Source organism: Hypanus sabinus, chromosome 4, assembly GCF_030144855.1.
Source record: "Hypanus sabinus isolate sHypSab1 chromosome 4, sHypSab1.hap1, whole genome shotgun sequence".
NCBI lineage: Eukaryota > Metazoa > Chordata > Chondrichthyes > Myliobatiformes > Dasyatidae > Hypanus > Hypanus sabinus.
The window spans coordinates 184,530,515-184,558,055 of record NC_082709.1 but is presented as its reverse complement, the minus strand read 5'-3'; the positions used below and the strand labels follow the sequence as shown (position 1 = coordinate 184,558,055).

The following is a 27,541-nucleotide window of genomic DNA, read 5'->3' as shown; positions in this document are numbered from 1 at the left end:
TTAAATAGTTAATTTTAAAAAGTAGTGCAAAAGCAGAAATTTAAGCAAAAAGCAGTGAGGTAGTGTTCAAGGGTTCAATGTCCATTCAGACATCAGATGGCAGAGGGGAAGAAGCTGTTCCTGAATCACAAAGTGTGTGTCTTCAGGCTTCTGTACCTCCGTTCTGATGGTAACAGTGAGAACAGGGCATGTCCTGGGTGGTCGGGGTCGTTAATGATGGATGCCACCTTCCTAAGGCACGCTCCTTGAAGGTGCCTTGGATACCATTTAGGCTAGTGCCCATGATGGAGCTGATTAAGTTTACAACTTATTCCGACCCCCACCCCGCACCCCCCATATCAGACGATGATGCAGCCAGTTAACTGCTCGCCACAGTACATTTGCGAGTGTTTTAGGTGACATACCAAATCTTGAATAAACTCTTCTTGTGTTTCCAGCTGGTACAGGTATCGAGTATAACCGATGTTTCGATGACAAACGCTGACATCTTCATCCAGGATGGAGATCGAGGAGATTGTCCTCTAAATGTTGGTTATAATTAATGTTTGTAGCGGGCTGGAAGCCCGAGAAGAGTTTATTTGTCATATACTCCGGGAAAGCACTAGATCCGGTGCAGAGGAGATTTACAAGGATGTTGCCTGGATTGGGGACCATGCCTTATGAGAATAGGTTGAGTGAAGGAGGATGAGAGGTGACCTGATAGAGGTGTACAAGATGATGAGAGGCATTGATTGTGTGGATAGTCAGAGGCTTTTTCCCAGGGCTGAAATGACTGACACAAGAGGGCACAGGTTTAAGGTGCTTGGAAGTAGGTACAGAGGAGATGTCGGGGTAAGTTTTTTACTCAGAGAGTGGTGAGTGTGTGGAATGGGCTGCCGACAATGGTGGTGGAGGCGGATACGATAGGGTCTTTTAAGAGACTTTTGGATAGGTACATGGAGCTTAGAAAAATAGAGGACTATGGGTAAACCTAGTAATTTCTAAGGTAGGGAACTTTGTGGGCCTGTGTGCTGTAGGTTTTCTATGTTTTCTCACACTCCTAATGAAGTATAGACTCCTTCTTGTGTTCTTTATAGCTGCATTGGCATTTTGGGGAAAACTTTAGGTCCTCAGAGATATTGACACCTCAGGAAATTGCTCACTCTCTCCAGTTCTGATTCTTCTGAGGACTGTTTCTTCGCCTTACCCTTTCCGAAGTCTACAGTCAGCTCTTCGATCTTACTGACATTCAGTGCAAGATTGTTGCTGTGATCTAACTAGCTGGTATATCCTGCTCCTGTATGCCCTCTCATCTCCTACTGAGATTCTGCCAACAATGGTTGTGGCATGAGCAAATTTATAGATGACATTTGAGTTATGCAATCCATATAAATCATTTTGTCACATCAGCGCATTGCATAGTAGAAAGGAAAGCGATAACAGAATGCATAATAAAGTGTTATACTTGCGGGAAAAGTGTGGTGCAGACAGATAATAAGATGCAAAGCCATGAGGGGAGTGGAATGTGAGGTCAGGAGTCCATCTTATTGGACTGGGCTCTTTTAGATAGTCTTCCAACAAAGATTCAAAGTATGTTTACTGTCAAAGTGTGTATGCAGTATACAACCCAGAAATTCGCCCTTCCCATAGACAGTCACGAACAAGGAAGAACCATGGAACCGACCCGTTCAAAGAAAAAACGTCAAGCCCTTTCGCCCTTCCACGTGCAAAAAAATTGTACAACCAGCAACCAAAAAAAAGCAGAAACGCAGAATATATAATACAAAATCAAAAGGCATATTTCAGTAAAGTTCAGCTTAGTATTCACTAGCTGCAAGCTGCCTCGATTCAGAAGCCACTGAAAAATCATAACAGAGTGACCAGAGCTAGAACACATCATAAACCTGAATTAGAGTCCAAATCTACAATCCACTTGGATTAAACCTTGCTCCGGCATCATCCGCCTTCTTTCTGCGTAAGCGAGAGGCTAGAAGATGGCGCCGAATACTCACTCACTTTGGTCGCAGCCGCCTCAGTGGTTTCAGTTTTCCTCGGCTCTTTAATCAGTGAGAAAGGCAAGAGGTGGAGTTGATTGTGGGCTCGCGCCCTGACTCCATGCTTCCTGACCTCTATGCTGCACACTTTGGTCGCAGCCTTGTAGAACACTCTTGGACGCAGAAAAGCACCAGATTGTTCCATCAGCCCAAAATCGCAGCAGCAGATTTTAGATAACAAGTGTTTAACAGCAGCAGAACCACACCTGAAATAAGAAGATGTGAAAGAAAGAAAAGGAATTGCTTTGTGAGTGATCTTGAGGATGGTGTCTGTGACCTCACTGGCATCATCTTCAACCAGAGACCTTATCTTGTAGCTCGGTGATGATGGGTGGTAGTAGTGCAATCACTCAAGTTGGGTAAAAAACATTGAAAGATCGAAGCTGACCTTAAGCCTGGTGATACGTGTTTCATGTTTTTTTTTAATCTGCTGGATGGGAGGGATGAGAATGTCCGGGGTAGACAGGGTCTTTGATTGTGCTGGCTGCTTTGCCAAGGCAGTGCAGATTATAGACAGAGTCCACGGAGGGGAGGCTGGTTTCAGTGGTGTGCTGAGCTGTGCCCACATCTCTCCATGGTTTCTTGCAGTCCCAGGCAGAGCAGTTTCCATAACAAGCCATGATACATCTGGATTGGATGCTCCCTAAGGTGCATCCAATTTAAAAATTGGTGAGGGTCAAATTGTGGGATCACGAGTGAAAGGGGAATTGATCAGATCGCGTCTGATCCCTTGGCGGGTGGGTTGAATATCCATCTCGTGTCCTTTGAGCGTGTGGCACGATAAAGCAGTCACCATGGGTTTCTGTTTTCTCACCAATCCAGTGGAAGGATTGTATACATCCTTGACTCATGCGACTGCATTTTTACAGCCAACATCCCCAGACATGAGAAATCTTCCTTAAGCCTGAAGGTTGTCAATCTATAATTGCTGAGCTGGTTATTATTTTGTTATAAGGTATAATTTTTAAGTGAATGTTTTAATTATCTCTGGTGCCTTAGATTTTGTGGTTTGTTAACATTGGATGTGGGTTAAAGTGTAGGTTCAAATGTTTTGGCTGACTCTCCTGTAAGAGGGATATAAATAAGGCTGCTGCCTCTTGGATGAGATGCTAAAGGTAGCCCTCAAAAACACGGTGTGTTAAAAGACCTTTTTCTGTGCTGTACTGTTCTTAGATACATGGATAAGAAAGGTTGAAAGGAATATGGGACAAAGCGTGGGCAAATGGAACTAGTTCAGTAAGTCAACTTGTTCAGCATGGATGAAGGACCTGCGTGAGTGTTGTGTTACCCCAGGATTCTACTCTGACTGAACTAGAGTCGCACCATTTCTCACATTGTCATTGAAGAAAGTTGCATTCAGGTTTTTCATTGTGCCTCTGGAAGCAGGAAGATGGGTGGGGAGATAAAGAAGGAGGTGGGGGAGGAGGAAACATGGGAGGCATGGAAAGGTCCCATAGCTTGGCAAAGTCGAGGGAGAAAAGACGGGAAGCACCTGTCCCATATTATGTGCTGCCTACTCCATGATGCACTCACACCAGTGTACTGGGGGAAGCCAACACGAACAGCATCCCCACCACGATAAAGCAACACCGACTCCGATGGATAGGTCATGTCATTCAGATGTTTAACTCACACTTCCCAGACTGATTCTTTACTCCCAGTTGAGGGAAGGTCAGTGAGCTCCTGGTGGGGAAAGGAAATGCTTCAAAGATACAATCAGGATCAGCCTGAACAAATTTAACATTATATCTAAAAAGTGGGAAGATACTGCATTCAATAGGTACACTGGGAGGCAATCGGTTGAAGAGGAAGCTGCTCCACTTGAGGACAGCCTCCGCTGTGCCGCAGAGAACAAGTGGCATAGACAAAACGAGAGACTGAACGACCAAGAGACCAACCACTAACCACAGCCACCACTTCCTCTTACCCACACTGCACCAGAATAGATGGATCGCAAGTCAGTCAGCCACCTAAGGACCCAGCAACAGACAACCCTTAGGAGAACGTCATACTTGACTTGAGTGGTTGCACTAATACTTTCTATCACAGAAACCCTAGTTATAAGATAAGACTAACTTTATTTGTCACGTGTACACCAGTACTAACAGCAAAATGTGTTGTTTGTATCAATGACCAAGGATGTGCTGGGGGCAGCCTACAAGTATGGCCATGCATTTGACACCAACGCAGCATGCCCTCAACTCACTAGCCCTGGAATATATGCCTGTGGAATGTGAAAGAACATCAGAGCAGCTAGGGGAAACCCACAGTCATGAGGAGAATGAACAAACTTCTTACAGGCAGGGGTGGGAAATTAACCCTTTATTACACCAGTGATAACCAATCGGGCTTTAACCGTGTGCGTTACCTACAGTCTGATGACGTGTTGTTTGGTAGGTTAATTGGTCATTGTAAATAGTCCTGTGATTAGGCCTGGGTTAAATTGGGAGGGGAATTGCTGGGCAGCATGGCTTGAAGGGCCGAAGGGCCTGTTCTGCTCTGTTCTTTGTAATTGCATCAATATGTTGGGGCTAGGATAGATCTTTATTTTGTTTGGGATGAGAAGGCACTGGAGAGAGTCCAGGCAAGGGTGACTAGACTCATTCCAGGTCCGCAGGGTATGAACTAATTGAAAGAGTTAAATCTTTTTAGTTAAGTAGACGTAGAATGAGAGGAGACATGATAGAGTCTTCAAAATAATTAAGAATATAAGGAAAGTGGATGCCAGCTGCTACTTCAGAATTAATCCATCAACATGGACGCGGGGCTAAAGGTGGAGACCAAAGGTTAAGGGGAGATTTTAGACTAACATCAGGAAGCATTTCTTTACACAGTGAGTTGTGGACATGTGGAACAAACTACTTTGCTGTGAAGTTGAGAGTAGTACTTTGGAGACTTTCAAATCTAAATTTGATAGTTATTTCAACAATCTATGTGAATAGGAATTTAGCAAGCTTTGTTGGGCTGTGTGGCCTGCTCTTGTCAAAAACTTTCTAATGTTCTCAGAGATACTGACGTGCAGATATCTTGAAACTGCTCATCCTTTCTATGACATGGGCAATCATGGTCTTTGATCATGATTGTTCTTGACACGTAATCCTACAGAAGTGGATTGCCATTGTCTTCTTCTGGACAGTGTCTTTACAAGACGGATGACCCCAGCCATTATCAGATTCAGTTTATTGTCATTTAGAAACCACAAATGCAATGCAGTTAAAAAATGAGACAACGTTCCTCCAGAATGATATCACAAAAGCATATGACAAAACAGACTACACCAGAAAATCCACATAACGTTTGGCAATCCCCAATCCAGAGTCCGGAGAGGCTGCTGCGTATTAATATCGCGCTACCGTCTTAGTGCGTTCTCTGGAAAGGAGCTCCAAATCCACCAGACAAAACAAGACCAAAAGCTAAAGCTACAAGACCTGCACAAAACCACATAGTTACAACAGTGCAAACAATAGCATAATTGATTAAAAAACAGACCATGGGCACAGTAAAAATAGTCCAAAGAGGTTAAGTTTGAAAGAAACCATCACACAGTTTCCACAAGTCCCCAGGGTCCCGATTCACTCATCATCCCAAGCAGCCGGCAGAAGGGAATACCCCCGCTATGGACTTCCACGACACCGCCTGACTCAGCCTCGCAGACGCAGCACACAATGAAAGCTCCGTCGAACCCAGCCTCGCAGACGCAACACATAGTGAAAGCGACCTGACCGCAGCGGACTCCGAGTCTGTTGAACCTCCGAGCCAGCGACCATCCCCTCCGCCACAGCTTCTCTGAGCATCATCCTCTGCCGAGGTATTAAGACGGCCCTGCCAACGGCCATCGGCAACAGGACCCCGAGGACTGGGGGCCTGTTCTTCCCAGCAGAGACCCGGACCTCACAGCAGCAGCAGCAACGAGAAAGGTCTTCCTGGAGATTTCCAGATGTTCCTCCGTGCTCCCATGTCTGATTTCAATCGATTATGATTGCGCACGGCACCCCACTTCACAAATTATCAATATTCTTCAAAGATTGTCTGCCTGGCGTCAATGATCACATAACCAGGACTTGAGATATACACCAGCTGCTCATACAACCAAACACCACCTGACCGGGGGGCTAAGCAACTGTTACATCTTGCCCAAGAATGACTTGCAGGCTAGCATAGCGAAGGCATTCTTTACACCTCCTCTAGTAGTGTATTTCCGCCCTGGAAATTTATACACAAGGTGTATGTGCCATGAAAATTAGATTTTTGCATCAGCGGCACACATGAATATAAAAATGTTTCCACAAACATTAATTAACATAAGTTATTCAGGAGAGTAATCCAGGGGTCCATGAGCCAGTTCTCATCAGAGGTGGAGAGGGTTAGCAACTTTAAATTCCTAGGTGTAATTATTTCGGCAGACCTGTCCTAGATCCAGCATGCAAGTACAATTACAAAGAAAGCACGGTGACACCTCCGCATCTTAGGATCTTGTGGAATTTCGGCTTGTCATATAAAACTTTGACAAACTGTGCGGGTCAGTGGGACGAGGTGAGAATAAGCATTCAGCACGGACTAGAAAGGCCGAGATGTCCTGTTCCCGTGCTGTAATTGTTATATGGTTATAAACTTCTATAGATGTGTAGTGAAGAGTACGTTGACTGCCTGTATGACAACCTGGAATAGAAACACCAATGCCCTTAAACGGAAAGTAGTGGATCTGGCGCAGTCCATCGTGGGTAAAACCATTGAGTACATTCACATAAAATACAGCATCCATCACCCGGGGCCCCCACTACCCAGGTCATGCTCTCTTCTTGCTGCTGCCATCAGGAAGCAGGCACAGGAGCCTCAGGACTCTCACCACCAGGTTCAGGAACAACCATCAGGCTCTTGAGCCAAAGGGGATAACTTCGTACAACTTCACTTGCCTTATTGTTGGAATGTTTCCACAAATAATGGACTCACTATCAAGGACTCTTCATTTCATGTTCTTGATAATTATTGCTTATTTATTTATTAATATTATTATTTCTTATTTTTGTATTTGTATAGTTTGTTGTCTTCTACACTCTGGTTGAACATCCTAGTTGGGTGGTTATTATTCAATAGATTTATTGAGTATACCCATAAGAAAACAAATCTCAGGGTTGTATGTGGTGACATTTGTGTACTTTGATAAAGGGATTGACTTTGAACTTTATTTCCAAATGGCGTCCAGTTATGTTTTGGGCCTCTGTACGCCAGGGCCACCTCCGTCTCTCCTGTGCGCTGAAGTTGCGTGCGTGGATTTGAAGGGAGACCAAATCAGAAATCCTCAGCACTCGAACTTTTTGACAGGCCGTCAGTGCTTTTGATTGCAGGAACTGCTCTGAGTGTTATTCAGTGAAGAAAGGCCCTCAGCATGTGCATTAAACCAGGTTTAAAAAGCCCTTTAGTGAATGCCCCATTTAGTCCACAAATAAACCCGAAGAAACTCATGGTTCAGAGCTGCCAGGAGCCTGGTGTTTTACAGACAACATACAGAGGGCCTGGCTTGTAGCTTTGCAGTTAGCCAACAAAGGCAGTTTATCACGGCAGGAGAGCTTTGAACAGAGGCCAGAATTACAATTGCATTGAAATGCGGCAAAGGGGATTGCAGGGCCTTTTGGTCCCCTGGTCAGAGGAAATGGAGAGAATGACCAGAGTTAGGAAAGACAAGTAATGAGAAGAGCAATGCACTCAAAAGGCTGGAGGAACTCAGCAGGTCAGGCAGCATCTAAGGAAGGAAATCAGTGGTCACTGTTTTGAGCCTAGACGTCGTCAGTTCATTTCTCTCCACAGATGCTGCCTGATCTGCTGAGTTCCTCCAGCACTTTGTCTGTTGCTCTGGACTTGCAGCATCTTGAAGAAGAGAAGACCGAGTTGGAATCTAGAACTAGGGCATAGCTACAGACGAAGAGCCATTCTTTGAACTCACTCACCTATCCTGTAGAGAGTTGGAACACAGGACCAAAAGCATAGATAAAGAAAGAATTGCTTGCTTAAGACTGAGTTAGAAGGGGTTTCTTCACTGAGAAGTAATTCTTTGGAATTCGCTACCCCAGCTGTCATAAGTACTTTAAAGATTTAGGCTAGGTAGAGGTTATGGGAAGCAGGCAGGAAAGTAGTTAAAAAAAATTACAGCCCAGGGCTATCTGGAGTTTGGAATTCTATTCCAGCACTGTCTGTAAGGAGTCTATACATTCTCCATGTGGAATGCATGGGTTTTCTGCGGGTTCTCTGGGCTTCCTCCCACAATCCAAAGGTATACCGGGTAGGTTAATTGGTCATGTAAAATTCTCCTATGATTGGGTTAGGGTTGGGTTGCTGGGGCAGCGTGGCTCAAATGGTCGGAATGGCCGATTCCATGCTGAGCTTGTGGGTAGTGATTCACAACCTTGAGTGTGTTATCCAGGCTGAACACACCAAGCACTGTTCTTAGGGTCACAGAGCCAAATAGCATGGAAGCAAGCACAGCTCTTCCATTCAAACCAAGTTGCCTGGCTGAGTTTGTCCTGTTTACCTGTGTTTGGCCCATAATATCCCTCTAGACCAGGGGTTCCATGGACCCCTTGGCTAATGTTAGGGGTCCATGGCATAAAAAAAAAGTTTGGAGCCCTTGATCTGGACCTGGATCTGGGCCGTACCTTCCAACTATCTAGACCTGACTTGCACTACTGTACTTTCCCTTTTCTATTTTCTAATTATGATTTATAATTTAAATTTTGATTATATTTACTTTGATTTGTACTTCAGGGAGTGTGAAGCGCAGACACAAATATCACTGTGCTCTGGTATCAATTGTTTGGTGACAATAAAGTATTTGTATTGCTCTAAACCTTTGCTATCCATGAATAGTTAAGTGCGGTTTAACCATTATTATTCTACTTGCTTCTTGAAGTCTTGTGAATCACTTTGCTGAAGGAATGTTGTTGCTGAAACCAGCAAAATTTTGTTTGATCATCCCTTATTGTAATCCTTGCTCCATCAAACCCAAGGCCCTCACCTCCCCTCATCAGAGACACAACCAGTCCTTGCCATGAGGGGCATATTCAAACAGCGATGTTCCTAACCATGGGCTGCAGGATCTGGTAACATTCCCACTCAACCAGCTCCATTATGTACACAAGCCTCCCTACCATCTGGGACATCTTCAAAGGGCAATGCTTCAAGAGGGTGACACCCATCACTAAGGACCTTTACTATCTGGGATATGCCCTCTTCTCATTACTATCATCAGGGAGGAGATACAAGAGCTTAAAGACCCTCACTCAATGTTTTAAGAACAGCTTCATCTCCACCATTAAATTTCTGACAGGTCCATGAACACTACCTTATCATTGATCTTTTGTACTTTTTTTCATTGAGTATCTATCCACCACTGAGGTCTTGTCACTCGGACAGTGAGCTGTTTACTGTCCAGCTGTGTTGCACATTACATGCATTTTGAATTATATTTTATTGGTTTATTTGTGGCAATATTTGGTTTTATGTGCTGTGTGTGAGATATGTTTTGTGGATTCATGGTACTCTGGAATAAAGTTCTTTGGTTGTATATATGTACAGTCAGATGATAATAAACTTGAACTGTTTTGTATCTTAATAGTAATTTTTTGTGCATTGCATTGTACTAATGCCACAAAATAACAAATTTGGTGGCATGTCCGTGATAGTAAACTTGTTTCTAATTCTTTATAACTATTGGGGTGGATAATTCCAAATATTCACTGCTAAGAGAAGAAATTCCGCTTCATCTCAGTCTTAAGTGAACAATTCTTCATTCTGGAGCTGTGCCCCTCGTTCTAGATTCAACCTCTCCCTGCTCTCCTCCATTTTTCTCCAGTTCTGATTGTTTGCTCCCACTTTATTCCGGTTCTCTGTGACTCATTGAGCCTCCTTGCTGTTTCCAGACTCGCTATGAACGAGGAGCAGTTTGTTAACATTGACCTGAGCGACGATGACATCTGTGGCGTCTGTAAGCTGGAGACGGCGAAGGAGATGCTTTCGTTCTGCCATGTTTGTTTTGAGCTCAGCATTGAAGGTGAGGGAGATCTCGAATGGGACAACCAGGGGAAGTGGCTGAAGGGACTGTTATATGGTAGGAGAAATGACACACAGGTAAACCATCGGTTTGGCTGAAGCATTGTGCTCTAAAAAGACTAAGGGTCTCTCTAGATTAAAGATTGAGGATTTGTTGCCTGTGGTTGCAATGTAACTAGGAATAGAAAATCAGATTACATCACAGCTGTTCATCACTTAATGCTGTCTGCTTCTCCAGGCTTCTGGAATAATGCTTGTCAAACAACAGTCTGTCTTGATTTTGAAAATCACACAATAGGCACCCAGTCTCAATGGTTTCGCAAAGGAAGAATGTTTCTTTCTGCTTCCCTAAAATTAATAGTTTACTTAGAAATCTTTGTCAGAACCCTGCGAATGCAGAGTTTCCAAAAGAAGTTACCATAACTAGAGAGAAGGTTCTTGGGAAACTGAAAGGTCTGAAGGTGGTTAAGTCACCTGGACCAGGTGGTGTACACACCGGAGTTTTGAAGGTGTTCTGGGCCTGTATTCACTGGATTCAGAAGAATGAGGGATGACCTCATTGAAACCATTCGAATGGTGAAAGGCCTTGATAGAGTGGGTGTGGAGAGGATGTTTCCTATGGTGGGAAAGTCTAAGATCAGAGGACACAGCCTCAGAATAGAGGGGTGACCTGTTAGAATGGAGATACAGAGGAATTTCTTCAGTCAGAGAGTGGTGAATTGGTGGAATTCTTTGCCACAGGCAGTTATAGAGGCCAAGTCTTTCTGTCTATTTAAGGCAGAGGTTGAAAGATACTTGTTTGCTTAGGACATGAAGGGATATGGGGAGAAGGTAGGAGATTGGTGCCAAGAGGAGAATTGGATTAGCCATGATTAAATGGGTGGAGCAGACTTGATGGGCAGCTGGCTTAATTCTGTTCCTATATCTTACGGTCTTTTTATATGACTGAGAATCCTATCATTAACCAAGGGGTCCGTGAACCACAGGTTGGGAACCCCTGTTCTAAAGCAACATTTTAAATTGGGTGATAATACCTGAAACATGATCATAAACCTATCTTCGGAAAGGAGTCTATGACCCAAAGGGCTTTAGTGACATACCAAATCTCATACAGCTAACAAAATAGAGCCGCTGGCATGCCACCTTCATGATTTAAATTCCTAGGTGGCACTACCTCCAGGACCTGTCCAGGACCCAACATATAAAAGTAATGGTAAAGAAAGCACAGCAGCGCCTCTACTTCCTCAGGAGTCTGCGGAAATTCTCGGTATGTCGTCAAAAATCTTGACAGACTTCTATAGATATTTGGTGGAAAGTGTATTGACTGGCTGAATCACAGCCTGATAAAGGAACACCAATGCCTTTGAGCAGAAAATCCTGCAAAAGGGAGTGGATTTGGCCCAGTACATCAACGGTAATGCCATCCCAACCACTGAGCACATCTATATGAAATATTGCCGTGGAAAAGCAGTATCCATCATCAAAGGTCCTCACCACCCAGGCCATGCTCCTTTCTTGCTGCTGCCATCAGGTAGAGGGTACAAGAGCCTCAGGACTCACACCACCAGGTTCAAGAACAATTACTACCCCTCGACCGTCAGGCTCCTGAACAAAAGGGGATAACTACACTCACCAACTTTTTCTGGTGCTCCCACAACCGTAGGTCTCGCTTTAAAGACTCTTTTATTTTGCTATCACATGCTCTCATTACTTATTGCTATTTATCTATATTTACATTTGCACAGTTTGTCGTTCATTGATCCTGTTTACAGTTACTGTTTTATAAATTTGCAAAGTATGCCTGCAGGAAAAAGAATCTCAGGGCTGTATATGGTAACATGTATATATTCCACTGTAAATAAATTTTACTTTGAACTTGAACTTTGATTATTGCATCAATGTGTTGTGGCCCAGGATGGATCCTTGGAGATGTTTATACCCAAGAGCCTAAAGCTTCTCACCTTTTCCGTTGCTAGCTCCTCAGTGAGGAAGAGTGTGCTTTCTTCTGAGGTCCACGTCCAATTCCTTTGTCTTGCTGTCATTGAATTCAAAGGTTTAAAGAAAGATTAGCTTCATTTGTCAGATCTGCATGAAGGCATTCAGTGAAATATGTCGTTTTGCGTCAAATTGTGCTGGGACTTCCAGATGTATCACCATGTTTCCGATGCCATCATAGCGTGCCCGCAACTAACCATCTGTCTGCGTGGAATGTGAGAGGAAGATGGAAACACAAGCAGTTGCAGGGAGAGTGTACAAACTCCTTACAGATGGCAGCATGAATTGAATCCCAATACTACATTCTGCGCAGTAATAGAAGGGCTATTACTGCTGCCCTTGGTGGCTGTTATTGCAACACCACACAACCAGTCATTAACAGACTTACTGAGTACATCACTGGCTGCATCAGTTTCTGCGTGGACACTGTAATATCATGAGGGACTGGTCACTGCTTCCCCAACAACAAACCATGGGTCACCAGGGATTTAAAGGCTCTTCCCAGCCACAAGAAGAGAGCATTTAGATCAGGAAAGAGGGAGGAACTGAAACACGTGCAGAGGGAGCTGAAGGACAAGATCAAAGTGGCAAAAGGGGAATACAGGAGAGAGCTGGAGAACTAGCTTGGGCAGAGTAGCACAAGAGAGGTGTGGAGGGGCATGAAGAACATCACTGACCCTATAGAAAATCCTGGCCATTCTGGAGAGTGTTTCCTACCCCTCTGCATGCCACCTTGGCTGAACAGAGGAGCACTTTTAGTTTCAGACTAAGCCAACTGCACTGCTCCAAAGAGGTCATTCTTGCCTTTGGCCATTAGACTTTATAATGAGTCAACCTAAAGCTGGGGAAGTGATGACCCTCTCTCGTTAGACTCTTTGAGGTAGCTTTATTTTTATTCTTCTCTTCTAATATTTCTATATTTGTATATCTGCGCACTTGTAATGCTACTGTGACATTAATTTCTTAAATAATCAATAAAGTATCTATCTATTAGTTGGTCTACCTCAGTCCTGTATACCGCCTCAGATGCCATCAGCAACACATTCATAGATGACGAAAAAGCTGTGCATAGTCACACAACAAACAGAGTTGTCCTGTATGACATCATTGAGGAGAAAAAAGGTGTTTTCTTTCTTGGAATTTTTTAAACCAACGAAAGAAACCTATTTAATGATGTGTGATTTGTACTTTGTAAAAAGGTCAAATTCCTGGTTCTTTCCACACGGCTGGTGTGGTCTGTCTTTCTGGTATATGAGGTTTCCAATTCTTTCAACATTTTGAATTTTCAAACAAACTCAGTTTTTCTTTGTCAGCAACAGGAATCCCATCCTCGTTACCAAACTTCTCCATAGATGATCCCAAGCCCGGCTGTGATAGGAGGACAGTTGGGCATGAGGTCAGCAACCACATCCCTTTTAAAAACACAGCTACAGAAATGCCAACAGAAGGTCCAAAGGCCTCATCCCTGGGAGAGAAAGGATCTTTGCAACGAAGACACACGAAGACGTGTGGTGAAAACAGGAGCCGCAGGACCGATCAGCCTTCACCCCAGGACTGAGGACCCCGGTGAACTGCTGTTGGCAGCCTGTGCCCCCGTACGGGTGGTGGGCTGAAGAAGAACAAGTGTTTACGAAGAACAGGAATCTCGTGTATAAAACAGAAACAGAAAATGCTGGAAATATTAAACAGGCCAGCTAGCATTTGTGGAAAATGAAACTAAAAGTTTGTTGACTTCAGAAGGTGGGGTGGGGCAGTCTACACGCTCCTGTTTACATCAGTAGCGTTCAGGTCAAGAGGGATGAGAGCTTCGAGATCCCAGGGATGAACATTACGAATAGGCTGTCCTGGTCCAACCACGGGCAAGAAAGCACACCAGTGCCCCTGCTTCCTCAGAAAGCTAAAGAAAATCAGCATGTCCCCTTTGACACTCACCAACTTTTATCAGTGCACCAGAAGAAACGTAACGACCAGATGATGCATGGCTTGGTATGACAACTGCACAGCTCAAGATCACAAGAAGCTGAGGGAAGACTCCGTTTCTGAAGCTGGCGGTGATTCTGTCATATTGATTGTTGAAGGAAATTTATCCAGTTTAAGGCCTGAGACAAAGATCAACTTTATTCTCCATGTACACTTACATGTATTAAGTGTTTGCTGTGGTGTGCTGGTCAGGCGGCAACATGAGTCAAAAATCAACATTCAACAATTATAAAGAATTACATTAAATAAATAATAAAAAAGGGAATAAAGTTAGTGCTTAAAAGATGAATATTTAAGATTTAGGAAGGTTTAAGTAAGGAATGGTAGAAGCAGATAAATTAGAGGCATTTAAGAAACTTGGATATTCATATGAATGATAGAAAACTGGAGGGCTATGTAAGAGAGAAAGGATAGATTGATCAAAGAGTAGGTTAATAGATCAGCACAACATCATGGGCTGAAGGGCCTGTACTATGCTGTAATGTTCTATATTCCATGTGGAATAAAATATGCGTAAATAACTAAATAGCAGCATGTATTTACAATATTAACAGTATTATAAAGAGTGGTTTCAGTGTCTATAGGGCATTGTAGCATGTTGGGTTACATATAGAGGGGGTGGTTAGCACACTGCCTGTAAAGAGTTTGTACATTCTCCCCAGAGTTTCCTCCCACAGTTGAAAGACGTACTGATTAGTAGGTTAATTGGTCATTGTAAATTATTCTGTGGTTAGGCTAGGATTAAATATGTGAGTTGCAGGAGGGTGCAGCTTTTGGGGCTAGAAGTGTCAATTTTGTGCTGCATCTCAATAAATAAATAAACTGCCTGGGGGAAGTAACTTTTAAGATGGTGTGAAGTGTTCGCTTTAATAGCCCGATGGCTTTAGGAAAGGCAGTTCATTTGCTATTTCTAAGTTAGAATATGTTTCCACTAGCCTCTTGACTGTTAGAGTGCATTGGACTGTTAGTGCACTATAAAGACAACACTTTGACCAGTCATCTACAGTTAATGCCAGCTTTTGGCTGACACAGTTGCACTTTTGTTCCAGTGACTTGTTTCAAAGTGGAGTTGTGCAAACAATGCACCTGGTTTTTAATAGTGGAGTCTCTTGTATCTGAATAGTGGCTAATTTTGGTTTTGTGCTTGGCTTGAGATAGAACTGGTTCTCCAGACTTGAATTTTTTATCCACTTGGAGTGTTTCGCTTTTGTCTCCCTTCTATTTCGCTTCCTGCCCCACCCCCTCCAGATATTGGTGTGGTGATTCCAAGAACTCAGGGTAATTTTTCTTTGGGTTCTTCATGGTGAATTAGAATCAGTTTTATTATCACTGACATATATTTTGCATCAGCAGTACAGAGGATTCTTGTTAATTGGGACACATAGGAACCAGTACATTTTGGTCCAATTAAGCGGCTACCCCAATTAGCCGAAGTTTCTTGGGAGCAGTTAAAAAGGTATAAAGTGACAAACTATTGTTTAACTGAGAAACAAATTATGTATCTAAATGAAATACAGAACACATTAGAACTTCAAGGAGTATGAAGGACTCTAAACAGCCCCTCACTGTGTTGCGGTGCCAGTATCTTAGACTTTCCCCACCGACTCCTGTGTTAGCTACACGAAGTTTCAGTACATCCATAATTTTGTACTCTTGTAGTCTTGTGTATCCTATTTGCCTTCTTGTTGCACTGGGAGACCAACAAGATTTTGTTGTAGTTTGGTAGCTTAGCAGTTAGCGCATCGCTCTACGGTGGCAGCAACCTGGGTTCAATTCCCACCACTTTAGAACCATAGAACATTACAGCACAGAAACAGGCCTTTTGGCCCTTCTTGGCTGTGCCGAACCATTTTTCTGCCTGGTCTCTCTGACCTGCACCTGGCCCACATCCCTCCATACACCTCTCATCCATGTACCCATCCAAGTTTTTCTTAAATGTTAAAAGTGAGCCCGCATTTACCACTTCATCTGGCAGCTCATTCCACACTCCCACCACTCTCTGTGTGAAGAAGCCCCCCCTAATGTTCACTTTAAATTTTTTCCCCCTTCATCCTTAACCCATCTCCTCTGTTTTTCTTCTCTGCCCTGTCCTCAGTGGAAAAAGCCTGCTTGCATTCACTCTATCTATACCCATCATAATTTTATACAGCTCTATCAAATCTCCCCTCATTCTTCTACGCTCCAGGGAATAAAGTCCTAACCTATTCAACCTTTCTCTGTAACTCAGTTTCTCAAGTCCCGGCAACATCCTTGTAAACCACCTCTGTACTCTTTCAACCTTATTAATATCCTTCCTGTAATCTGGTGACCAAAACTGCACACAATACTCCAAATTCGGCCTCACCAATGCCTTATACAACCTCACCACAACATTACAACTCTTATACTCAATACTTTGATTTATAAAGGCCAATGTACCAAAAGCTCTCTTTACGACCCTATCTACCTGTGACTTTTTATAAGGAGTTGCTAAGTTCTCCCCATGACTGCCTGTGTTTCCTCCGTGTGCTCCAGTTTCCCCCCCACATTCGAAAGATGTATGGGTCAGTAGGTTTATTGGTCACATGGGTGTAATTGGGTGGCATGGGCTTGTTGGGCTGGCAGAGCTGTAACATGCTGTATCCCTAAATTAAAAATAAAGGTTTGGGCAATCCAATGTGTGTCCTTCACCAGAAAAGAAAGAATAAGAAATATTAGCTTTGTTTGGCACACGTACATCGAAACATACAGTGAAATGCGTTGTTTGCGTCAAATATAATCATTGAGGATTGCGGTTACAGCCTGCAAGTGCCACTACATATTTGACACCAACGTAGCATGCCCATAACTCACCAGCCCTAACCATACATCTTTGGACTGTGGGAGGAAACCGGAGCACCCCAATGAAACCCACACGGTCACAAGGAGAAGGTACAAACTCCTTACCAGTGACTGTAGGACTCAAACCCCGATCGGTGATCACTGGCACTACTGAACTGACGATCTTCCAGCAGCACTGTGTTTGTCCTGGAGTGTGGTATACAGCTGCTGGGGGTGAACCCTTGCGTTCTTCTCCGGACCTTCTTTGCAAGTCAGAGCCTACAAAGTGGTGGGTGACCATCTCATCCTCCTTACAGACATCCTGAGTGTGCACTGCCAGTGAAATGCTGGCTCTGAAGGATCTGATGGGGAGGTCCTCTCTCACTACTGGTGAAGCACGGTCAATAGACAATAGACAATAGGTGCAGAAGTAGACCATTCTGAGATCATGGCTGATCATTCACTATCATTCCTTTGGTAATTTCAGCCCGTGAGCCATTATGCCAAACAGTCTGATAGTTGGCTTGGGGAACCATTCCACAGCTATCATGTCCTTCTCCTGTAGGACCTGCAGGATGTTCCCTGCTGACCACTGCCTAATGGACTTCATTTTCTAAAAGAATTATCCACACTGCCATCAGAATAGAACATTACACAGCAACAGGTCCAGGCCCATCCAGTGCAACACATAGGCTGAAGCATTTCCATTCAAGAGACTCGGAGCATTTTCATGTTGGGACCTGACCCTTTCCCAGAAAACTGCCGACAAGATGTCTGAGTTACAAATTAAAACTGTTCCTAGGCATAGCGAGAACCGATCTCAGCAGAGGCATTCCAGAGACAGACGTTCAATGCACCCATCTCCGTAAGAAAGCTTTTCAGTTAATGCACCCCTGTCTACACTGTTTCTGATAGTAGGTCTTGGACAGTATATCTCCAGCAAGTCATTTGTTTATTTTTAAATTTGAAATAAAAGAACCATGTAGGGTGCTACAGTAGCGTAGCAGTTAGTGCTAAGGTATTATAGCTCTGGGTGTTGGGGTTTGGAGTTCAATCCCAGCTTCCTCTGTCAGGAATTTGTACAGTTCTTTCTCCCATGCCCAAGTGAGTTCCCTTCAGGTGCTCCCACAGTCCAAAGATGTACTGGTTAGTAGGTTCATTGGTCATTGTAAATTGTCTGGTGATTAGGTTAGGATTAAATTGGGGGAAGCTGGTGGCACCATTTGAAGGGATAGAAGTGCCTGTTGTGTGCCTACCTCTAGATAAAATAAGATAAATAAATTACTTAGTTCGTCCTTTGTGTAGTCTTTTGTTTATTTATGTGTTTATTTAGTCCTTTAGAGATGAGAGTGGATATAGGACCGCTAGAAACTGAGGTTGGAGAAATAATAACGGGAGCCAAGGAGATGCAGATGAGCTAAATGAGTATTTTGCAAAGAGGAAAAGCTACTCAAAAAGCTGATTAGATCTAAGGGTACCTCAGTCACCCGGACCAGATGAACTGCACCCTGGTCTTCTGAAAGAGGTAGTTGAAAATTGACTTTATTACTTACAGCCTTCATCTACACGAGGAGTAAAAATCTTTATGTTACGTCTCTGTCTAAATGTGTAATGTACAATTTATAGTAATTTATAATAAGTAGTATGTTCAACAGGACAGTCAATATAACAGAAATACAGTTGAGTCAGCATGAATTAATCAGTCTGATGGCTTGGTGGAAGAAGCTGTCCCAGAACCTGTTGGTCCTGGCTTTTATGCTACAGTACCATTTCCCGGATGGTGGCAGCTGGAACAGTTTGTGATTGGGGTGACTTGGGTCCCCAATGATCCTTCACGCCCTTTTTACACACCTGCTGCTGTAAATGTCCTGAATAGTAGGAAGTTCACATCTACAGATGCGCTGGGCTGTCCGCACCACTCTCTGCAGAGTTCTGTGATTGAGGGAAGTACAGTTCCCATACCAGGCAGTGGTAGAGAATATGGAGGCATTAGTATTGATCTTTCAAAAATCATTTGAAAGAGGACTGGAAAATTGCAAATGTCTCTCCGCTCTTTAAGAAAGGAGGAAGGCAGCAGAAAGGAAATTATAGACCAGTTAGCCTGACCTCGGTGGTTGGGAAGATGTTAGAGTCAATTGTTAAGGATGAGGTTATGGAGTACTTGGAGACACAGGACAAGATAGCAAAGTCAGCATGAGGAAAAATCGTGCCTGATGAACCTGTTGGAATTCTTTGAGGAGATGACATGTAGGATGGATAAAGGGGATTCAGTGGTTGTTGTATATCTGAACTTTCAGAAGGCCTTTGACAAGGTGCCACACATCAGGCTGCTTACCAAATTAAGAGCCCACAGTATTACAGGAAAGTTACTGTAATGGTTAGAGCACTGACTGATTGGTAGGGAGAAGTGAGTGGGAGTAAATGGATCCTTTTCTGATTTGCACTCAATGAGTTGTGGTGTTCCAAAGGGGTCGGTATAGAGACCGCTTCTTTTTATGCTGTATGTCAGTGATTTAGATGATGGAATAGATGGCTTTGTTGCCAAGTTTGCAGATGATACGAAGATTGGTGGAGGGGCAGGTAGTATTGATAAAACTGGTAGTCTGCAGAAGGACTGAGACAGATTAGGAGAATAAGCAAGAAAGTTGCAAATAAAATACAATGTTGGAAAATGTGTGGTCATGCATTTTGGTAGTAGAAATAAATATGCGGACTATTTTCTAAGCAGGGAGGAAATCCAAAACTCTGAGATGCAAAGGGACTTGGGAGTCCTTGTGCAGAACACCCTAAAGGTTAACGTGCAGGTAAACTCGGTGGTGAGGAAGGCAAGTGCAATGCTAGCTTTCATTTCGAGAGGTCTAGAATAAAAGAGCAGGGATGTGATGCTGAGGCTTTATAAGGCAGTAGTGAGGCCTCACTTTGAGTATTGTGAACAGCTTTGGGCTCTTTATCTAAGAAGAGATGTGCTGGCATTGGAGAGGGTTCAGAGGAGGTTCACAAGGATGATTCTGGGAATGAAAAGTTTATCATACGAGGAGTGTTGGATGGCTCTGGTCTGTACTCGCTGGAATTTAGAAGGATGAGAGGAGATTTCATTGGAATCTTTCAAATGTTGAAAGGCCTAGACAGAATAGATGTGGAAGGAATGTTTCCCATTGAGGGGGGTCTAGAATTAAAGGGCACAGCCTTAATACATAGGGGTATCCATTTAAAACATATGCAGAAAAATTTCTTTAGCTGGGGGTGGTGACTTTATGGAAGTTATTAAACGGGTAGCTGTGGAGGCCAGGTTGTTGGGTGTATTTAAGACAGAGCTTGATAAGTTCATGATTGGACATAGCATCAAAGGTTATGGGGTGGGGCTGAGGAGGGGAAAAGGGATCAACCATGATTGAATGGCAGAGAAGTCGATGGGCCAAATGGCCTAATTCTGCTCCTGTGTCTTCTAGACTTATTTGTTTTTTATATTTTTGCACTGCATTTATTTATATTATTTTTATATATTGCACTGTAATAAATCTGATTTTGATTCTTTCTCTCAGAATACAGGGACAATCTTTACAAGCAGTTTTGAAGCTTGTAAAGATACCAAAAATCAGTAAAGGGGGATTTAAATAATTATTTAAGCACTAATTTAAACCTCTAAACCAAACAATTAAAATCATGCTAACAAATATGTAAAGCACAACTTTTTCACCTAAACAAATGGTCCACTTTAGATTGATATACAACATCGAAGAGTACAGTGCAGCCCCTGTGGCCCGTGATGTTGCATCAACCTTTTAACCTGTTCCACAGTCAATCTAACCCTTTCATCCATGTGCTTGTCCAAAAGCCTGGTAACAACCCTTTCCCCCTCCTCCATCTATCACTATCACTTCGCTCTTACACTGCCCACAATCTCCAGTTTACTTTCATCCATGTGCCCATCCAAGAGTCAGGCAGTTAAGCTGATCAAAGCTTAGCCCCCTCCCTCTATTAATCCAACACTGCACTGTAGACAATTTAAACCACCTTTTATAATGCTGTTTACTTTAAATGCTGGTATTTATTCATTTATGAACATTTTATTCTATATCTGTAATTCCAACTATAATTCTGTCTGTTCATTTCCATGGATGCTGCCTGACCTGCTGAGTTCCTCCAGCAGTTTGAGTGTGTTGTATGTAATTCTTTAGTCTTGTATATAATTGTTGAATGTCAGTGTTTGTTGTATGTCGTGCTAACACACCGCAGCAAATCCCTGGTACAAGTAAATATATATGGTGAATAAAGTTGATCCTGTGTGTATGTGTATTCTATAAGAGTTTCTCTGTAACTTCTGTCTCTGTACCAATGTTTCCGCATTTTGAATGCATGTAGTAGCAATGGAGCCAGGTGTTTCCTCATTACTTGCTTCCCCCATGCTCGTGTTCTCCTACCCTTCTGTCACTCCCTCCCCCTTTCTCCTTTCCCCTCCTCCCTTGCTCACTTCTCTTTCCTAACTCACTCTACCCATCCCCACCTCACTCGTTTCCCCCTTGCTGCCCCTTCCTTTCTTGCTGTCCCCACCACAGTCTTTCTACCAGCCTGGTGTTCAGGCGATGGGTTTAGTCCCACACACGGTGCCTTGACCAATCAGACACCCTGAACTCTTGGTGTGCTCCACAGTGGGGTATTGGCATGCTCGGAGAATGGGGAGCTAGAAATCAAAGGTGCTGTCTCGTTGTCTGTGTGCTGGGATATCTGAACACATGTTTTTCTAGTCTCCCTATAATTTGCATTTGATGGAGTGAGTCAAGAGCAAAATAAATTTGCCACTGGGCAAGACTGCACTTGTTCCATAAACCTTTGATCGACAGACAAACACATGAGTCAGTCTCCCGCCAGACGCCCAGCTTGCAAATAAAGACATTCTCTCCACCCTGACCTCTAATTCAGCACCTTCAGATTATCACGTCATGGCTCATGTTTAATTTTTCTAAATATTAAAAAGAATTTGCTTCTTTCCGTACTTTTCAGGTTTGATTTACCTCCCAGCCCACCAGAGGAAAACCGCTCTCCGTCTTTGAACACACTTACAAGGAACACTGCCACAAGATATCAGCATGAATCGTTAAAGAGCCCCGCCCTGCCCATCCCCACCCCCACCATCAATGCCATGCCCTCTTCTGACTACTCCCACTGGGCAGGAGGTACAGGAACCTTAGATCTCACACCATCACATTCAGGAATAATTATTACCCAAGCCAACATGGGTGACATCACTCACCTCAACACTGAACTAATTCCACAACCTGCAGACTTGCTTTCAAGGCCTCTTTGCAAGTTGTGCTCTCGGTATTTTTTCCCTTTTCCCAGTCTGTCTTTATTTATGTAGTAATACAGTACAGAGAAGGCCCTTCCAGACCGTCGCGCTGCGTCAGCCCGACAACCCCGATTTAACCCTCACCTAATCAAGGAACAATCTGCAATTAGCCTACCCGGTATGTCTTTGAACTGTGGAGGAAACTAGGGTACCTGGGGGAAAACCCACACATTCAAATGAAGGAAGTACAGAAACTCCTTTCCGAGGACACCAGCATTGAACTCTGAACTCCGCACACCGGTGTAAGAGTGTCGCATGAACCACTGAGCTACCGTAGCCCTGATTGTTGTCAAACTTCATGTATTTTTCTTATAAATTCTGATTTTCCTGTAAGTGGCTGTAAGGAAAAGAATCTAGGGTATTATATGGTGGCCTGTTTGTACACTGACAATAAGGCTAACTTTGACTTTGACGCAGAGGTGCAGTGAGGTCGCTGTCTGTGTGGTGCTTGTACCTTCTCACTGTGAAGGTGTGAGTTCCTGCGGGTGCTCCACTCCCCAAAGACCTGCAGGTTGGTTTGTAAACAGGCTGCTGTGAATTAGCCCTGGTGCGTAGGTGGAATCAGTTGATGAGAAGGGTGAGAAGCCAAGGCCCACAGTCGGCAGGCTCGATTCCAAGGTCCTGGAGTGTCGAGGCCTGTCCTGGGGTTAAAGGACTGTGTTTGGACGTTTGGGAAGGGAGGGAGGAACAGGACTTGTGTTGAGTTCCATGAACATTGTGAGCATGCTGTGTTGGCACCAGGAAGTGCGGTGGCAGTTATGGGCCGCCACAAACCACCTTTGAGTGCGTTGGTTGTTAATACAATTGGCAAATTTCACTGTCTGTTTCAATGTAAAAACTGGAATCTTGAATGATAAAGTGGAATGGACGTAGTAGGAGGGTTCTTTCCATGCTGTGTTTCTCTCTAACTCTTTGACTTTATTTATATCTCTGCCAAAGTAACAATTGAATTCTACACCATTACCTCCCTCTCACTGGGCAGCACAACCACTCCTCACTCGGTTTGTATTCTACACCGTTACCTCCCTCTCACTGGGCAGCACAGCCACTCCTCCCTCCGTTTGCATTCTACACCGTTACCTCCCTCTCACTCGGCAGCACAGCCACTCCTCACTCCGTTTGTATTCTACACCGTTACCTCCCTCTCACTGGGCAGCACAGCCACTCCTCCCTCCGTTTGCATTCTACACCGTTACCTCCCTCTCACTCGGCAGCACAGCCACTCCTCACTCCGTTTGTATTCTACACCGTTACCTCCCTCTCACTGGGCAGCACAGCCACTCCTCCCTCCGTTTGCATTCTACACCGTTACCTCCCTCTCACTCGGCAGCACAGCCACTCCTCACTCCGTTTGTATTCTACACCGTTACCTCCCTCTCACTCGGCAGCACAGCCACTCCTCACTCGGTTTGTATTCTACACCGTTACCTCCCTCTCACTCGGCAGCACAACCACTCCTCACTGGGTTTGTATTCTACACCGTTACCTCCCTCTCACTGGGCAGCACAGCCACTCCTCACTCCGTTTGTATTCTACACCGTTACCTCCCTCTCACTCGGCAGCACAGCCACTCCTCACTGGGTTTGTATTCTACACCGTTACCTCCCTCTCACTCGGCAGCACAGCCACTCCTCACTGGGTTTGTATTCTACACCGTTACCTCCCTCTCACTGGGCAGCACAGCCACTCCTCACTCGGTTTGTATTCTACACCGTTACCTCCCTCTCACTCGGCAGCACAGCCACTCCTCACTGGGTTTGTATTCTACACCGTTACCTCCCTCTCACTCGGCAGCACAACCACTCCTCACTGGGTTTGTATTCTACACCGTTACCTCCCTCTCACTGGGCAGCACAGCCACTCCTCACTCCGTTTGTATTCTACACCGTTACCTCCCTCTCACTGGGCAGCACAGCCACTCCTCACTCCGTTTGTATTCTACACCGTTACCTCCCTCTCACTGGGCAGCACAGCCACTCCTCACTGGGTTTGTATTCTACACCGTTACCTCCCTCTCACTGGGCAGCACAGCCACTCCTCACTCCGTTTGCATTCTACACCGTTACCTCCCTCTCACTGGGCAGCACAGCCACTCCTCACTGGGTTTGTATTCTACACCGTTACCTCCCTCTCACTCGGCAGCACAGCCACTCCTCACTCCGTTTGTATTCTACACCGTTACCTCCCTCTCACTGGGCAGCACATCCACTCCTCACTCCGTTTGTATTCTACACCGTTACCTCCCTCTCACTCGGCAGCACAGCCACTCCTCACTGGGTTTGTATTCTACACCGTTACCTCCCTCTCACTCGGCAGCACAGCCACTCCTCACTCCGTTTGTATTCTACACCGTTACCTCCCTCTCACTCGGCAGCACAGCCACTCCTCACTCGGTTTGTATTCTACACCGTTACCTCCCTCTCACTGGGCAGCACAACCACTCCTCACTCCGTTTGTATTCTACACCGTTACCTCCCTCTCACTCGGCAGCACAGCCACTCCTCCCTCCGTTTGCATTCTACACCGTTACCTCCCTCTCACTCGGCAGCACAGCCACTCCTCACTCCGTTTGTATTCTACACCGTTACCTCCCTCTCACTGGGCAGCACAACCACTCCTCACTCCGTTTGTATTCTACACCGTTACCTCCCTCTCACTCGGCAGCACAGCCACTCCTCACTCGGTTTGTATTCTACACCGTTACCTCCCTCTCACTCGGCAGCACAGCCACTCCTCACTCGGTTTGTATTCTACACCGTTACCTCCCTCTCACTGGGCAGCACAGCCACTCCTCACTGGGTTTGTATTCTACACCGTTACCTCCCTCTCACTCGGCAGCACAGCCACTTCACACTCGGTTTGTATTCTACACCGTTACCTCCCTCTCACTCGGCAGCACAACCACTCCTCACTCCGTTTGTATTCTACACCGTTACCTCCCTCTCACTGGGCAGCACAGCCACTCCTCACTGGGTTTGTATTCTACACCGTTACCTCCCTCTCACTGGGCAGCACAACCACTCCTCACTCCGTTTGTATTCTACACCGTTACCTCCCTCTCACTGGGCAGCACAACCACTCCTCACTCGGTTTGTATTCTACACCGTTACCTCCCTCTCACTCGGCAGCACAGCCACTCCTCACTCCGTTTGTATTCTACACCGTTACCTCCCTCTCACTCGGCAGCACAGCCACTCCTCACTGGGTTTGTATTCTACACCGTTACCTCCCTCTCACTCGGCAGCACAGCCACTCCTCACTGGGTTTGTATTCTACACCGTTACCTCACTCTCACTCGGCAGCACAGCCACTCCTCACTCCGTTTGTATTCTACACCGTTACCTCCCTCTCACTCGGCAGCACAGCCACTCCTCACTCCGTTTGTATTCTACACCGTTACCTCCCTCTCACTCGGCAGCACAGCCACTCCTCACTGGGTTTGCATTCTACACCGTTACCTCCCTCTCACTGGGCAGCACAGCCACTCCTCACTCCGTTTGTATTCTACACCGGTACCTCCCTCTCACTGGGCAGCACAGCCACTCCTCACTCCGTTTGCATTCTACACCGTTACCTCCCTCTCACTCGGCAGCTCAACCACTCCTCACTGGGTTTGTATTCTACACCGTTACCTCCCTCTCACTGGGCAGCACAGCCACTCCTCACTCGGTTTGTATTCTACACCGTTACCTCCCTCTCACTGGGCAGCACAGCCACTCCTCACTCGGTTTGTATTCTACACCGTTACCTCCCTCTCACTGGGCAGCACAGCCACTCCTCACTCCGTTTGTATTCTACACCGTTACCTCCCTCTCACTGGGCAGCACAGCCACTCCTCACTCCGTTTGTATTCTACACCGTTACCTCCCTCTCACTCGGCAGCACAGCCACTCCTCACTCGGTTTGTATTCTACACCGTTACCTCCCTCTCACTCGGCAGCACAGCCACTCCTCACTCCGTTTGTATTCTACACCGTTACCTCCCTCTCACTGGGCAGCACAGCCACTCCTCACTCCGTTTGCATTCTACACCGTTACCTCCCTCTCACTCGGCAGCACAGCCACTCCTCACTCCATTTGTATTCTACACCGTTACCTCCCTCTCACTCGGCAGCACAGCCACTCCTCACTGGGTTTGTATTCTACACCGTTACCTCCCTCTCACTCGGCAGCACAGCCACTCCTCACTCGGTTTGTATTCTACACCGTTACCTCCCTCTCACTCGGCAGCACAGCCACTCCTCACTCCGTTTGCATTCTACACCGTTACCTCCCTCTCACTGGGCAGCACAGCCACTCCTCACTCCGTTTGTATTCTACACCGTTACCTCCCTCTCACTCGGCAGCACAGCCACTCCTCACTCAGTTTGTATTCTACACCGTTACCTCCCTCTCACTGGGCAGCACAGCCACTCCTCACTCCGTTTGCATTCTACACCGTTACCTCCCTCTCACTCGGCAGCACAGCCACTCCTCACTGGGTTTGTATTCTACACCGTTACCTCCCTCTCACTGGGCAGCACAGCCACTCCTCACTCCGTTTGCATTCTACACCGTTACCTCCCTCTCACTGGGCAGCACAGCCACTCATCACTCCGTTTGCATTCTACACCGTTACCTCCCTCTCACTGGGCAGCACAGCCACTCCTCACTGGGTTTGTATTCTACACCGTTACCTCCCTCTCACTCGGCAGCACAGCCACTCCTCACTCCGTTTGTATTCTACACCGTTACCTCCCTCTCACTCGGCAGCACAGCCACTCCTCACTCAGTTTGTATTCTACACCGTTACCTCCCTCTCACTCGGCAGCACAGCCACTCCTCACTGGGTTTGTATTCTACACCGTTACCTCCCTCTCACTGGGCAGCACAGCCACTCCTCACTCCGTTTGCATTCTACACCGTTACCTCCCTCTCACTCGGCAGCACAGCCACTCCTCACTCCGTTTGCATTCTACACCGTTACCTCCCTCTCACTGGGCAGCACAGCCACTCCTCACTCCGTTTGTATTCTACACCGTTACCTCCCTCTCACTCGGCAGCACAGCCACTCCTCACTCCGTTTGTCTTCTACACCGTTACCTCCCTCTCACTCGGCAGCACAGCCACTCCTCACTGGGTTTGTATTCTACACCGTTACCTCCCTCTCACTCGGCAGCACAGCCACTCCTCACTCCGTTTGTATTCTACACCGTTACCTCCCTCTCACTCGGCAGCACAGCCACTCCTCACTCGGTTTGTATTCTACACCGTTACCTCCCTCTCACTCGGCAGCACAACCACTCCTCATTCGGTTTGTATTCTACACCGTTACCTCCCTCTCACTGGGCAGCACAACCACTCC

At 45.5% G+C, this 27,541-nt stretch overlaps 1 protein-coding gene across 4 annotated transcripts in view; it reads left to right on the top strand.

Annotated features, from left to right (window-relative positions):
* c4h21orf91 (chromosome 4 C21orf91 homolog) overlaps positions 1 to 27,541 on the top strand; it is a 137,529-nt gene that overhangs the window by 2,091 nt on the left and 107,897 nt on the right. For all 4 annotated transcript variants that reach the window (XM_059968993.1, XM_059968991.1, XM_059968990.1 and 1 more), the window contains exon 2: positions 9,947 to 10,077. In XM_059968993.1, coding sequence (XP_059824976.1) covers positions 9,954 to 10,077 — 124 coding nt within the window. In that variant the 5' untranslated portion in view covers positions 9,947 to 9,953. The remainder of the gene's footprint in view (positions 1 to 9,946; positions 10,078 to 27,541) is intronic.